Raw genomic sequence first — 15,099 nt, 5'->3', positions numbered from 1 at the left:
CCTCTGTGCCTGTGGGCAGCCCTGGGCACACGGCATCTGCCCGCTGGAGCCGCCGAACGCAGCCCAGCTGGCACCAGCATGGCCCTAACTAAGCCTGAGCAGCTCTGCTTGCCAGGTGAGGGACTTATCCCTGTAAAGGTGCAGAGGTTTTGCTTTACAGTGACTGCTGCTGGCGGGAGGAATGAGAATTTGCACCTGTTAACAGAGGCAGCGTCAGCCTGATACTGCAGTCTACAGATTGATCCTGGCTGATAGATGTGTATTAACCTCGCATCTTCCATTGAACCTCACCTGTGTACCGAGGGTGATTAATAAGCGGCAAGGCATTGCTGCACTTACTTCACAAAGTTTTAATAATTTCCTTGAGTGTCAGCGACAAGACTGCATTGAGCAGGAGCATTTCTGAATCATGCTTGCAATGTCAGTAGCCGTATCAGCCTCTGCTAGTGGAGAAAATTTAATGCATGGCCCTTTGGACGCAATGTAATTGAATGTCTGCAGCAGAACAAGGTAGACTCAGACTGTGCTTCCCCTGGAAAGGAAAGATTAAATAACCATAGCTTGCCAAGAAAGCTACTGAAATACAGAACTCAAAAGTCTGATTAAATTCGTAAAATCTGTATTTTCTCTTATTTTCTCTTTTCCCTATATATATAAAAATTAAGTCAAGATGTTATGGTTAATTTAGGTCAGCACTCAAACACATTAGTTTAAAAATCGTTTTAACTGTTAGAAAATGAAAAAATTTCAGTTCATTCCTGAAGCTGCTAGGAAATCAGTCTATAAAAAATAATTGGTCTGCAAGTGTATGGGGAATGTCTGCTTCACAGCAGACCAGCAAAAGGGCAAGCTGCTACTCTGCTGCAAATGAGACAGATGAATGCACTTCATGTCTCTAGCACCTCGATGCACATGTTATCAGGTGAAATACGCCACCTGACAGGCGGTATCATTGTAGATACTCCTGTTTATTGCATCTTTTACAAATTTCTGAGTAATTGCTGTTTAAGTTAGGGCTTTTTGGGTATTCCAGGCCCATTGCTTGCTTGCCTTTCTATTTCAGATCTACTGCCTTATGTTACATGTAATTCACCCTGTAATTATAAAGATGCAATTAATTGTGTCTTCTTCCATTCTCTGGACAACAAATTTTCCAGGATAATAAATAAGTATTCATTTTGTATTGAAATGTTACTTTATGGTAACATATGAGGTGTTCAGCTGCTTATCTCTTAGTGAGATATCATTATGACACAGCACTATATCAACAGAGAAGATAAAGACTTTATTTCTAAACTTTGCTGCTTAAAGATTGTTCACAAGAAAAAGGTTACGCTTTCATCTCACTCAAGACATCAGTAAATTTAATTTTATTTTTGCTATGATTGCTCTCCACAGAAGTTACCATCAGTCAGGTGTCCTTTACTATGGCAGTACTGGAAACTTAGCAATATATTATGGCAGTAGATTTGTATTTATTTTCTTTTGCAGTGATTTTGACCACACGTCATCTAAGACGCCTGAAAGCAGTAGGCTTCCAAGAGGTCATAGGTATCTGGCTTCTGAAAACAAGTTTTATTTCAAGGTGTTCCAGACTAGAAACTGAAAGTGGTGATTCCTTTTAGAAAAGTCTACTGCGCTGCTTGTACAACCTGTTTTCTTGTACACGCAGAAGCAAATTCTAAGTCCTATAACAACAGAACTGTTGTGTTCAAATACCTTTCTTTAGACATTAAGTCCTATAACAACAGAACTGTTGTGTTCAAATACCTTTCTTTAGACACTGATAGAGTTGGTGCAAATATTTTTTTTAGTGAACATTATAATTACAAGGTAGTGAATAAGTGCACCAAAATCCTTCTCATCGCAAAAGGAGTAGATGCAACAAATACTTTCAACAAATATTTCGAAAAGCCAGTACTCAATGTTTAGGAGAAACCCAAGCTGAGTCTATAAATAAGAACTGAAACCTGCAGAGCCTTTTTTGATCATTGGTTTGCACCTGTACTGTACAACTTGCTAAATGCACGCCGAGCTTACAACATCGCGAGTGGGTTAAGCTGAGTGACGAGTTCTGCCATGGATATTGGTGTTGCAACTGCTTCGTCCTGCTGATGCTGCACTCAGCAGAAGTGGGGGTCCCGTGGGCTCAGGCCCCTGAAGCGTCACAGAGCCCGGCTCCTGCGAACACAAGTCCCTGGTGATGGCCGTGGGCTGCCCTGCTCCCAGCGGATGGCTCCTGGAGCAGGGGGCTCGGGAAGGTTCGGCACGCAGCAGCCCCCTTCTCGTGGGAAGTGTGTTGCCATGGTCTTGTCTGTTCAAAAGGACCAAGAGCATGAGCTGCCCATCACAGCAAGCCCGCATTGGCCGGAGGAGCTCAGCATCTGCTCCTCATGTTCGCCACACTGCATCGGAAACACCTGCCAGCAAAGCTCCTTCCTTTGTCTATTAATTCCTCTGAGAGACGAGATGCTTTTCCGTCAAAGAGCAAGTTAAGAAGGGAGAAAAAAAAGTACTGACTTTGGAAGAAGCTGAGTGCATAGCAGACCAACGAGATGTTTACTTTCATCACTGGAGTGACAGTGCAGGAGTGTTCCCTGCACCATCACACTTCTTACTCACCGCAGAGTTACAGCTCTGGGGACCAGCAGGATGGCTCCTTTCCAAGTAACTCAAGTTTTCCAGTCTTCTCAGAAAGTCTAGGCAGGAAAAAATATCAGAAGCAAGTATGGAGTAGGGGAAAACAGTTGTTTTCTTACATTTAGTAGGCAGTGAATTCATCTCTGAACAGATTTACTAGATAAGTAAGAAGTTGTTTTGTTATTTTTGGTTGTTGGGTTGTTGTTTGTTTTTAATAGCATGCAGTACCGTAAGTAAAAATGAAATTCCAACCAGGACATGTCCTAGAGATGACCATGACTAATTCTGCGAAGTCTTTGATTGTCCACATGCCTCATCTGTGCTTGTGTTCTGCAAACAGGCTCTGCTCTGGCTGCCTGTAAGCTGTCATTGTCGGTAGGCAGCGACGAGCCCTCAGAATGGCAATCACCTGCTCAGGGTCAGTAGGACACTCCTTGCCCACTTGCTGCTAGCTTTTCGTGGTGACATGGAAGCTGAAGGGAAAATATACAAACCTAAGTGATTTCTGTCAGCAATGAAAGACGACTTGTGCTCATTTGCAGTTGACAGCTTCCCAAGCAAGAGACAGATGCTTGCCTCAGTGGATTGTAATTATACACTGTGGGTTATAATTACACACTGACGGTGTTAGAATTGTTTTAATATTTGATTGGAATAACATGCGATTTTCTCAAAATGAGAAAATGTTGATTTCCTTGAGTGCCAGAATTTCACCCAAAGGATGTAATTGGTTAATGAAGGCTTGCTTCTGCCTCTGTGCCTGGAGACTTTGGTACAGTTGGCTGTATTGCTGTCTGGGGCTCCAGCTCGTGATCAGACGATCTATTTCAGGTAGCAGAACAAAGCAAATTGTCGTCGGATGTTTGTTTCATTTACTTTTGATGTTCTGTCTCACATGAAAATTGCAAATGGTTTGGAGCAGGAACTTTGGGATTTCCACTGTGGCTGCAGAGTGTGTGGCACAATGAGATGCCAGTTGCCTCTGGATTTCTAATTAGCACCTAGAAATGAACATGATTGCAGCACTAAGCTGTTTCTGTTGGTAGGGGGACGTGCTTAGGGCTCTTATTTGAGCATAGGTTCTGTGGGACTTTAGGAAGTCACAATCCCACCCTCCTGTGTTGTTTTTGCCTAGCCTGTTGGAGAATGAGATTTGCTCATCTCACTGGGACTTACAAAGCCTTCAATTACAATTTCTGAAGTTCTTTGAGACTTCTGGGGAAAAGGTGTCATTTATTACAACTTGCTATGGGCTTCCTTTAAAATGCTTTTCTGTTTGTGTCTTTAACGTGGTCTTTATCTCCTCCTTGTGTTTGGGGGATTCCCTTTCTCCCTTTTCAGGTGTAGTTTTGTGGTTTGGATGTTCCTGATTTCCCACCAGTGTCTGAGTGCCTCGATGCACCTCACTTGTATCACCCTGCTTCATTTGTGTGTCCTGGGATGAGCTGAGATCAGCCTGTGGACCACCATGTCATTACAGGGTCGCTGTGGGAGAGTTGGAGTCTGCATGAAAACAGTCCTGGTAACTGCAGGAACACAATACTAATTTGTAACATGCCTCTGGCTTTTTTTTTTTTTTAATAGGATTTCGTAATCTGCATGTGGATGACCAGATGTCAATAATCCAGTATTCTTGGATGGGTCTTATGGTATTTGCTATGGGTTGGAGATCTTTCACTAATGTCAACTCCAGGATGCTTTATTTTGCTCCAGATTTGGTCTTCAATGAGTAAGTGCAAAATAACAACAGTCTAAAGTTCTGCTTTGTCTGAGTCAGACTAGGTGAGAAACGAGAACAAGGCAAGGAAGTTGCTTTACTGTCTGCTTATGAAATGTACAGCTGAGTAATCAGGCTTTGAGAGCTGACCAAAAAAGCATAGGAGGGGCCTGCTTTTTTCCTGTAATTGCTCTGCAGTAATTTGCAGGAATAATGAGAGTTGCAGTCTCTCCTATTCCTGCTTCCCTTTCCCTCAAGTTTGCCCTCAGCTGGACTTCCACCAGGGCAGCCACAGGTGCTGGTACAGGGTGTGAAGAGCTGGGCCACACAGACCTGAGGGATTTGAGTTCCAGTTTTCAATTTGCTTGGTCAGCTAGAGAGAGCAGAAACAGAGAGAAATGTATACTGCGAGCTCCTGATGATTTCTCTCTGATGAACCATCAGCATGGAGTTGGGGAGGTTTTACTGAGACTAAGGCAGAGAAGCTTTAAAACAATAACTAAGCACAGCAGTAAGCAAAAGCACTCCTCCTCCCTGAGAGCTAAGGGCTCGGCTTCGTGTCTCTTTTGGATAGCCGAATATGGTGAATCGATGCAGTCATTCTTCAAGAAGGCAGAGGGTCAAACGAACCTTGCAAATCCAAGATAGTCATCCATTTCCAGGCACAGGAGGTCACATGGAGGTATTTTGAAAAACTTTCCTCTCCCGTGTTCAACATTTGTTCATTGCTGTCAACATTCCCCCTCTGCAGTGGGGATGTTCCAGGCGAGGCTGGGTTTCTGGGCCAGGCAGAGCTTGTCAACACCCACACATCACACAAGCAATTCTTTAATCTTCCTGCCAATGCATTGTGCATCTTGTTGTGCCAGATACCGGATGCACAAATCCAGAATGTACAGCCAATGTGTCAGGATGCGGCACCTCTCTCAGGAGTTTGGCTGGCTTCAGATCACACCCCAGGAGTTTCTCTGTATGAAGGCTCTACTCTTCTTCAGTATTAGTAAGTACTCGCATCCGTCCTGCAGCAGATCACCAGCGGCTGTACGCAGTATTGCCCTGAAAGTGTTTGGTGTTTTTCCGTGTACATACGCATGTGCTTGTGCTCCCCAAGGGATGGCATTGGATCTTTCCTCGCGGCTTCAAGCTGCGCAGAGGCAGCGAGCTGCCAAGTGTAAGGACGCCGTGCCCTAACCCGCTGCTGCCGGCCCATCCTGCCCCTGCACATTGCAGCATTTCTCCCGTGCAGCTCCTGCACGAGGTGGCTCCTCAGCCCATCTGCTGCCCCTCTGGGCACTGCTCAGCATTGGCTGCTGAGTAGGAAAATGGTGCTGCACCTCGGTCCTGTGCCTCCCTTCTGTCACAAGTGCTGAGCAAGGGTCCTTGGTTAGCAGCGGTCCCATGGCTGATCAGAGGGAGGGCAGATCTTTCCCAATAGGCCTGTGTTAACCATTTCTTCAGCTTTCCTGTTGCTTATCTTTTTCTCTGTGCTTTCTGGGCAACTCTTACTGTTTCCTCTCCTTGTTCCATCCAGTTCCAGTGGATGGCCTGAAGAACCAGAAGCTCTTTGATGAACTTCGAATGAATTACATTAAGGAGCTTGACCGGATCATCGCTTGCAAGAGGAAGAACCCTACCTCCTGCTCTCGGCGATTTTACCAGCTCACCAAGGTCCTGGACTCCGTGCATCCTGTAAGAGAGAACAGTGAGATGTCTGCCTGTACACAGTCCAAAGTTACTAGATTTATTTGGGACATAGGAATTTGGGATCATAGCGAAGAGGGAATCTTGCTGATGCAGGAACGTTGGGAAATGGTGGTACAGCTCTCGTAGACATGAACACTGTGCTCGCGATGTCTTACCTGTCATTGTTTCTTTAGTTTCTTTTGTTGTTATTTTTGTTCTGCTCCTCTCCCTCAGTGTTTTCACACACAGCCCTGGCTGTGTCCATGTGCTTCTGTTGTTAAAAAGGAGACAAGTGGGCAGGAGACGGTGCAGATTCTGCCCACTGTCATGTCCCTGGAGCTGCTGAACAGGAAATGAGAGCATCAGCATGTGGGACCCAGGTGATATTTCAGTGAAGAAAGAGAGGAGTGAAATAATCTATGCTAAGACAAGCTTACTTATTACAGGTGCACCTTGCAAGTTTTCAAACTAGAAGCAGATTAGGTGCACGTAGGTTGTCAAAGCACTTGTGATGTGGTTTGCTTTGCAACTGTTAACACATTTGCAGGACAGTATTACAATATACTCCTAGATTAGGCGACAGAGGAAAGAGGGCACCTAAGTGCTCAGGGAGTGAAAGGTGACAGTTAGCTGTGTCTGTCACTCCCTGCAATAGTCACCCTTGTGCATGGGTCCTTGACCTTTCTTTTTTTAGCAATGAAGAGCTCTTTGTAGACAATTATTTTCCAATGATAGTCTAGCAAAACAGTCCTAAATCACAGTGCCCCTCCATGAATCTACTCTACTTTCAGAGTTAATTATAATAAAAAATCAAAAAATCACTATTTGTGACTGAGAACTTAGGTCCTCTGTCCTTGCCAGCCCTCTGCCCATGTAGTTAGATGTCTAATACTTGCTGCCTGGTAACTGCCAGCAGGGCAGTGACATCCAGAGAGCAAACCAGGTCCAGCCCAGGTATGTTGTGTCTGCTGCCGTGTGCTCAGCACCTTCCCAGAGAAATCACTGAACAGGGGCTTTTTGCTTAACAGATTTTATTTCTTTCCTAGATTGCCAAGGATCTGCATCAGTTTACATTTGACCTTTTAATTAAGGCACATATGGTGAGCGTGGACTACCCCGAAATGATGGCCGAGATCATCTCTGTGCAGGTTCCAAAGATCCTGTCTGGAAAAGTCAAACCTATCTACTTCCACGCGGAGTGATCTTCCAGCGGGGACCTCCCACTTCTGCCACCCCCATTTCAGCCATCTCCTGCCTATTGTTTCTGCACTACTGTACTGCAGTGCCTTGGGGAATCCCCTCTAAAGACGGTGTGCTGAGAAGACAGACAGTAGCAACTATCTGCTGGGATTCCTTAGATTTCTATTTTTCCTGTGGTACCTCTGAACTGAACTACCTGCCACGGCTTCTGCCTAGGTTTGGCTGGCTTGGTCTGCTGGGACACGTGGCGTGTGGCCTGGTGTCCCTGGCACGGTGTCTGCACTCTCTCCTTCAGCTTTTCCGCAGTGACTTCTGGTGGCCCATGGCCACGGGAGACTGGGAGAAATGCCACCAGTAGGTTGTTTTTGTTTCGTGTATTATTTTTTTTTGTTGTGTTGTTTTTCTTTTTTTCCCCCCTGTAAAACAAAACAAAGTGAGAAGCAGGTCGAACCTATATGTTTGGGCACGGGATATTTTACTGGCCTCCCTTGGGACATTCTTTTTGTGTTATGGTGCTGGGAAGCAGATGAGTTAAAGTGTTGCAGTAGAGAAATGGAGTTAGAGGAAAGAGATGAATTAGCAACCTGTTGAATTTACAGACCCTGCCTCGGAGTCGGAGGGTGCCCTACCCTCATACAGGGGCTGCCGATGGCACACCACTGCAGGGGCTGCTGGTGGCTACTGCTTTCCACCTGGGATATTTTTCCTGAGGCAAACTGGATGTCCGTGTGCCCAGTGGACCCCTGGGCGCTCAGCAGTCACGTTCGGGTCGCGGACAGCTGCTGCCCCACAGGCACAGCTCTACCCCTCCTTCACAAGTGCCTGACGCCTCTTGGACCTCAGCCTCTGCCCTCCTGCCGCCGGGCACTGCCAGTCCCACCTGCCTCTGCCCTGCACCAGCTCCGTTCACGCCGGGTGTTCGAGGCCCAAGTGTTTCAGCTACACTACTTATTTTCCATTTGTCCAAACTCTTCTTTCTGACGCCAGCAGACCCACGTCCCAGGAGGGGAGCAGCCAGGACTGTCTCTGCAGGATCTGTGGCCTGTAATTGACCCTATCCCGTGGGAGATGGTCACGGCAACAGGCATGGTATTTCCATGGCGCTTCAGGGAAGCATAAAGAAAATGCTTAAGAGAGCTTCTCTCTTCTTAGAGGTGTGCGTGGCTCCTGCTGCTGTGGTAGCTGACTGCAGGCACCTCCTGTGTGCACCATCACGCCTCCGCGTCGTGCCTGGGCCGATGCAATGCGGGACGCAGCACGGCCTGTGCAGGTGGATAAACACACCCTAGAGAACCTGGGCATTCAGTGCAAAACCAGACAAATTCAAAGGTTAATAGATCTGCAGTTGCCGATGGCTCCCAGTGGTCAGGAATATTTGAGGAAAGGAGGCTTGGTTTCTCAGACATAGATGCTGGCTTGACTCCATTTTATACCTCACATTCGCAAGAAAGTGCAGGCCCACCAGCCCACATCCAGATTTGCATTTTTGGCAGGCTCCACTTCTCACAAAGCAGTGAAACCTTCCCTCCCCTTGGTATTTTGGTTCTCCCCTTCCCCGCGTTGGTGAGCCCACCAAAGCTGTGTTACCAGCCCTGGCCGGTGAGTCGGGGCGGGCTCTGGCAGGGCTGGCCTGGACTGCCTGCAGGCGTCCTCACAGGGACACAGATCAGCAGCAAATGAGGCCTTTGCCTGTGGTTTTGCTAACAGGCAGCGATTTCACCTCTGGGAGACTTGGTGCCCCCGAGCAGCGTGCTGTTGTGGTCTCCCAGCACAAACATGCAGAAAGGGCACGTTAAGTTTGGGAGTTTGGAGAGGTGAGCCTCCTTACAAATCACATTATTCCCCCTGCGCAATGCCAATGAGTCGTGTTTGTCAGACGTCTTTACAGAGAAGAAAGTTAGGTTTGGGATGGTTGATGCCATGTACATCTCCTGACGCTGCCGTGCAGCAGACAGTGCTAATTCTGCTCCTGGACCTTTCACGAGCTGAGCATAACCATCAGCTCTGCCGGCAAACACCTTTGTGGTGCGTCTGGGTTCTCTGCAGACTCTCAGTAAGAACAAGCCTTTAATTTTACTGATATTCCTCAGTCGTGCTATATGGGGTTTTCCTTAAGGGAAGGGGTGCGGAAAAACAAAAATACTGAACGGAGGGTCTCTCTTTACAGTTATTTGTACTGAGATTTCCTCTCCTGGTATCTATGGCTCTGATTGAGCTGTTCCTCCCGAGAGCCCTTCTTGCAGGTGGCATCAGAAGCCACAGATGACTTTCTTGAGCATCAGCCAACAGGCACAGATTCCCAATAGCTTCTTCTGTTTAGAGGGTTGTGGCTGCAAGCATCTTAAGTGTTGGTATGGTCTATTAATATTTGCAAATGAATCAATTAAATGCCCTGCTGGTGTATTCCTCCATTCTTGAACATTTTCTGGCTATTAGCAGAGGAGTACAATGAGTAACTGGCTTGAAAATGCCCTGATCTCTGTCATCAACAGGAGGATGCTTATGGTCAGTTTAAATGGCTTCTCTGGAGAGCTTGATACGTTGCAGGAGCTCATGTCAGTGAGGTTTTCAGTAGTTAATGAGTGTGAAGGTAGCCTGCTGGTTACTTTTCTGCTGGGAGGCTGGGAAGAAATTGGATATAATAGGGATTTGCATACACTGATTTCCCGGTGGATGCACAGTGTGAATGAAAAATGATCTAGAAGGAGGATACTACCTGTGTATATCTGCCTGCATCTGGCAGATGCCTGCAGCCTGTGCGTATGATGCCTCTCCAGCCAGGTGTGCTTTAAGAAGGAAGCATGTGCTCCCTTGCAGTCCCACCTGTCCGATGGTGTAGGTGCGCAGTTGGGTTGCCTTGTCCACAAACACCCCACAGCTCCTGTGCATTAGGCTGATGTTCTGTAGCTCTTTGATTTCAAAGTCAATTTCTGCAACTTTTTTTTTTTTTTTTTTTTTCCAAAAGTCAGCTTTTTATGATACTCTCGGAGGAATCACTGGAGGGTTTGGGAGCCAGGATCAGTAGCACCCAAGTGTGTATTTGCTGGGGGGAGGCTAACACTGTTTCTTTGTTTATTTCTATCAGCTGCTGCAGGAACTGGAAAAAAAAAAAGAGGCTTAAGAAATACCAAAGTCCAGATCCTGACATATATCTTTGTACTTTGTGTTTTCTTTTGTGTTTTCTTGTCTACTTTTGCTTTAATAAAGCGAAGAGAATCTCACCATCATCACAATCCTGTCACGGTGTCCCTGAGGTCCCCGGGGAGCAGCCGGGGAGCAGACCCCCTCCAGGGCCCGCAGCCCCGTGGGGGGCACAGCCCGCGTTGTCCCGGCACTATGGGGGCTCTTGTGCTGGTGTAAGCTTGGTCGCTGCTCAGACCATCGGCTCCCCTCGAAGGCAGCAGGTGGGGGACAAGGAACATGCTGCTGTTGGCCTGGCAGGAGCATTATGGTATGGGAAGCTCAATGAGACAACGGGTGCAAATGGAGCTGGGGTGGAGGGGCTGTGTGACATCTTCTGGAGAGCTTGGCACCACCTTAACTTGCTCCCAGAGAAGCCAAGAGGAGCCCTCTGCTTGGCTTCAGAAAAAATGAAGTTAAGCCAGAGCAACGAGCATCCTGCACTGTGCACAAGCAGGTAAACACCAAGTGGATTGGCCCTGGGGAGGCAGGTGAGGGCGCTTATCACCTCTACCACGGTGTAATGGAGTCCCACTTCGTTGCAGTGTGTGCAGAGCTAGCCAGGTCACTGCCACATCCCGCAGGGTGCCCGGGGTGGTGCCAGGGAGGCTGGGAAGAGCTGGGCTCCCTGCAGCCATCTAACCCAGGGCTCTTTCTGCAGCCCCCAGGTACGGGCAGCTGTCGCTCCAGGTACTGATCCCTCTGCCAAGATGTTTCAATAAAACAACAAAAGTTAAATGTATATATATATGTTTATATATATATAGAGAGAGGCATGCCCCAATTTATATTGCTAAAAATATATATTTAATGTTCTTCTGTAAGAAGGTTTCTTTCCTGATTGCACACTGAGGGTAACTAAGTACTCATCAGGAGGTGAGTCTGTGTGCCAGTACTAATGGGAGCTTTTGATTTCAACTTTTTTTTTTGGTTACGTACTGCCCAGTTGTCAAGGGTCTGTCCTTGCATGACGTGAAAGGAGCGTGCGCTGGCATGGTCTGGTGTCAGTGTCTGCATCTGCAGCTTTCCTTTAACTGCCTGGTTAGACAGGGGTAGTGTTTGCACTTGAGGGACAACAGAGCATCCTTTATTTCTGCCCTCTCCAACTGCACAAAGTGTCCTTGCACTTTAGGGCAGAATCCTGGAATTACAAAGTGGTAGCTGCTTCCTAACTGATGTTTCAAAGTAGATTTTTTAGAGGCACAGAAATACTTTATTGTACCACAAGGACCGGCAAATTTTCTCTCTGCACCTTCGCGTGCTGGTGCCTGCTGGCCAGCCGTGCAGGAGCTGGTGATGCAGGAGGCACGGCGCGGCCACGGCCGGTGCCCCCGGCGAGTGCCTGGCACCAGGGGCAGCACAGCTGGGAGGCGGCCGCCAGCGCCCCGGGCACGAGCTGGCCATCAAGCCATGGGTTTCCAGAAGAAAAGGCTCAGACTGCAACCTTCCCACACCTCTGTATTCTCGCTCACCGGGGCTGTAGTCACTGCTTTGAGGAAGCAAGGAGGGACTTTTGTTCATTCCCATTTAAAATGGCAGGGGAACCTGCCTTTGTGATTCAAAAAGCAAATATCTGCACCACACATAAAACCACAGCAAATTTATAATAAGCTGCTCTCTGTGCCAGGTATTTTGTGTTCTGTGGCAATTTAATGCTGTTTTTATTTGTTAACGTCTCTGTAATAAAAAGAGTTCTCTATATTGATATATTTTATTTTCTTTGTAATAAGCCAAAAAGCTCATTGCTGGTGCCTTTTTGCCTGGGGAGGACTCCCAACCCACAGCTATATTCATGAAAGTAACAAAGCATAATGTAATGTATTTGCAATTGCTTGTTTCACCATAGCTAAGTAAAGTCATGAAGCAAACACCACAGGATTACCAAAAGAAAAGGAACAAGCAGCCTACAGATTGGGCAGAAAGAATTTCAGGTATAATAATGCGGTTATTTCTCCTGCCTGTTTCCAAGCGAGTGATTCCAAGGTGAGGGCCGACCTTTTGGCTTGCCACACTCAGTATCGAAAAGCCTTTGCCCTGTCTCTGTGGGACCTTTTTGCTGCATTGTCAACCTTTGTCCTCTGCACGATTTGCAATTTTGTTGAAGCATACACACATCATTTTACGAGGGTTGCAACTTTACTGTGGTTGCAACATTGCGGTCTTTTCCAGTCACTGTTCAAAAATGGACATATTTTGCCTAAATTAATAGCATCTGAGGCGAAATTCTGCTTCTAGAGAAAGACATCGGTTGGCTTGTTGCCACTGTTCCTTTTTTTGTTGTTGCTGTTCTTTATCGGAGCTACGATCTGGCCTTAAATACACAGAACAAGGAAGATGGAGACCTGCCATTTCACGGTGCCGTCGAGGCTGGAAGCAGGTGACAGCCCCCTGCCGGGAGGCAGCTCGGAAAGCAGAGCGCTGGCCTGACCGACATCCCTGCTTGTAACAAACCAAAAACGGGAGCCCGGCCGGCACCCAGGATAAAGACAAAGCCAGTTATACTACACTAGGGGAAATCAAACTATTTAGTTTTTGACTATTAGTCCATGCTTGGGTCCCGTGCGAGCGCTCGGCCCGTGCTGTGCCATGGGGCAGACCTTCATGCTTGGTGTTTGGCTCTTTTGTAATCCTAAAATCTGTTGTTCTAAGTACAATAAAAAGCAGAATCTTGTTTGTTGGAAAACTGCTGTATGCGTGTATTTGGCTTTTATTTCAGTTATGTGCATGAAAAAAATGTTATTCAGTGTGACAAATAATAGATATTGAAGAAGCCAGGAATAATTGGGTCATTTTTAAATGGATGAGGCTGTATGTTGGGTTATTCGTAGGCTATTTTTCACAGTCGGATTTTCGCTATTAATTACGTGTCTGAACTGTTAATTCATTTACCCATCTACTGACTAATTCTTTCATATATGCCTCTTTGGGTCTTTTAAAATTGGATATCATTTGATTATTGTGTTTCTTGAAGCAAGGAGCTAATAAAGGCCAGTGTCCTCCTCCTTTCGTTGTTGTTTTCGGTATCTTTATGAGCAATTGTAAATCCATTCTGCTGTAACTTCATTATAAAATTGACCTGTGCTCTCCAAGTAATAAAATAGACTGCTTATCAGCCCACTTTTTAATTCAAAGCACAGATGTGAGTATTGCACAAGGTCAAGATTTGTTCACTGTGAGACAAACTGAGGAGCTTAGAAAAAAAATAATACCTCATCAGTTCACAAATAGCTGGAAATGTCTAGTGTATAATTGCACAGCAGTGGTACATGTACCAATACCTCACGAACTGAAAGCAAAATGTACTTACCATAGAAAAAACCTTGTCCATGTGCAGTAGTACCATGTGTAGTCATCTGCTGAGAATCCAGTCCCGTCCCTTTATCTGAGTCACAGCTGTAAATGACCGTGTTACTTTCCAAGTTCATCCTTAATTGACACTGAAAAAACCAACACAGTTCTCAGGCTGTGTTGCCCTTGCAGATACGCGACAACATCTTTGAGTCCCAGTGTACCCCACCAAGTTCTTACGTGGCCACCAGCGTCCCCTGGGACATTCAGGCACCACGTGCGGTGGCTGACCCCGTCCTGCCCGTGCCGCACATCTCCTGGGCTCTGGCTCCTAATAGGCTCCAGCCTCCTGGGGCTGTCACAGCATTTGTCTGCTAGGACAGTAGGGAATTACTCTGAGTAGCTGCAAAGGATTGGATCTTGTCAAAAGGGCAGATTTACATTATCTGAACCAGTTTTGCTTGGTTTTGTTCCAGCCATTTCCACTGCACATTTATTTCCCTTGCACATCTGTCCATCATGACTTCCATCATGACCTACAAATCACACCTGAATTGCTGTTGCCTCAAGGTAGTTCCTAACCCCGTGTGAGGAATGCAGTTTCCCTGGTGGCCGCAGAGCAGGAGAACCCTGCCTTGCTGGCACGGCGGCAGTGCCCGTGCTGGGACGTGTGCCTGGAGGACTCCGGAGCGGAGCAGCCCGTGTCCTTTACTCTGGGGCACACAGAGACCCCCAAACACAGCGCTGTTACCAGGAGGAAGACAAAAGCAATTATGGTGTACAGATCCAGAATGAGTTCAGCCAACATCTTCCTTTTTATCTCCTTACTCTTCGCTAAAAAGAAAGCAAGCCCAAGTAAGATACAGTTAGTGAATATGTTTGGCAAGGACAACTTCTGATTTTGATACTCGTAGAATTGGTGAGCACTCTGCCCTGGCTCTGAATCCAGAGCACAGGGGCTCCAAATAAAGCTGCTAGCCTCATTTTTATTCTGTCCTTTGGACAGTCCCTGTGGTTCCCTGCAGACACACAGGCACATCCTAGCACGTGTGGGCTCGGCAGGCTGCGTGCCAGCAGGGCCCTGCTGCTGCGGGGTGGGTCGGGGCAGGAGGAGCCGAGGCAGGAACCAGGCTTAGCTGGAAACACCTCATGTCAGCCAGCCCTGAAGTGGCTCCATGCGTTAGAGCACTTTGCTTGCATTTGTATCAGAACAGGCAGCGGGGAATTTGTAAATCAGAAAAATTGTTCCATTTCATAACGTGATAATGACTTGTTTTAAACACTGACTTCTACAGTGGTTTGCCTCCCCAGGGGCTGCGGAGCCCTGCGCACACAGACACAGCTGCATTGGCAATGATTTCCCTGCGTGCCTTCCAGCTCTATCCGGATTT

At 46.9% G+C, this 15,099-nt stretch overlaps 1 protein-coding gene across 2 annotated transcripts in view; it reads left to right on the top strand.

Moving 5' to 3' along the window:
* AR (androgen receptor) overlaps positions 1–10,470 on the top strand; it is a 57,367-nt gene extending 46,897 nt beyond the window's left edge. For both annotated transcript variants that reach the window (XM_032196107.1, XM_032196106.1), the window contains 4 exons: positions 4,225–4,369; positions 5,227–5,357; positions 5,889–6,046; positions 7,087–10,470. In XM_032196107.1, coding sequence (XP_032051998.1) covers positions 4,225–4,369; positions 5,227–5,357; positions 5,889–6,046; positions 7,087–7,242 — 590 coding nt within the window. In that variant the 3' untranslated portion in view covers positions 7,243–10,470. The remainder of the gene's footprint in view (positions 1–4,224; positions 4,370–5,226; positions 5,358–5,888; positions 6,047–7,086) is intronic.
* Positions 10,471–15,099: the final 4,629 nt, after the last annotated feature.

Source organism: Aythya fuligula, chromosome 13 (genome assembly GCF_009819795.1).
Source record: "Aythya fuligula isolate bAytFul2 chromosome 13, bAytFul2.pri, whole genome shotgun sequence".
Lineage (NCBI taxonomy): Eukaryota > Metazoa > Chordata > Aves > Anseriformes > Anatidae > Aythya > Aythya fuligula.
This window is presented reverse-complemented; position numbering and strand designations above follow the sequence as displayed.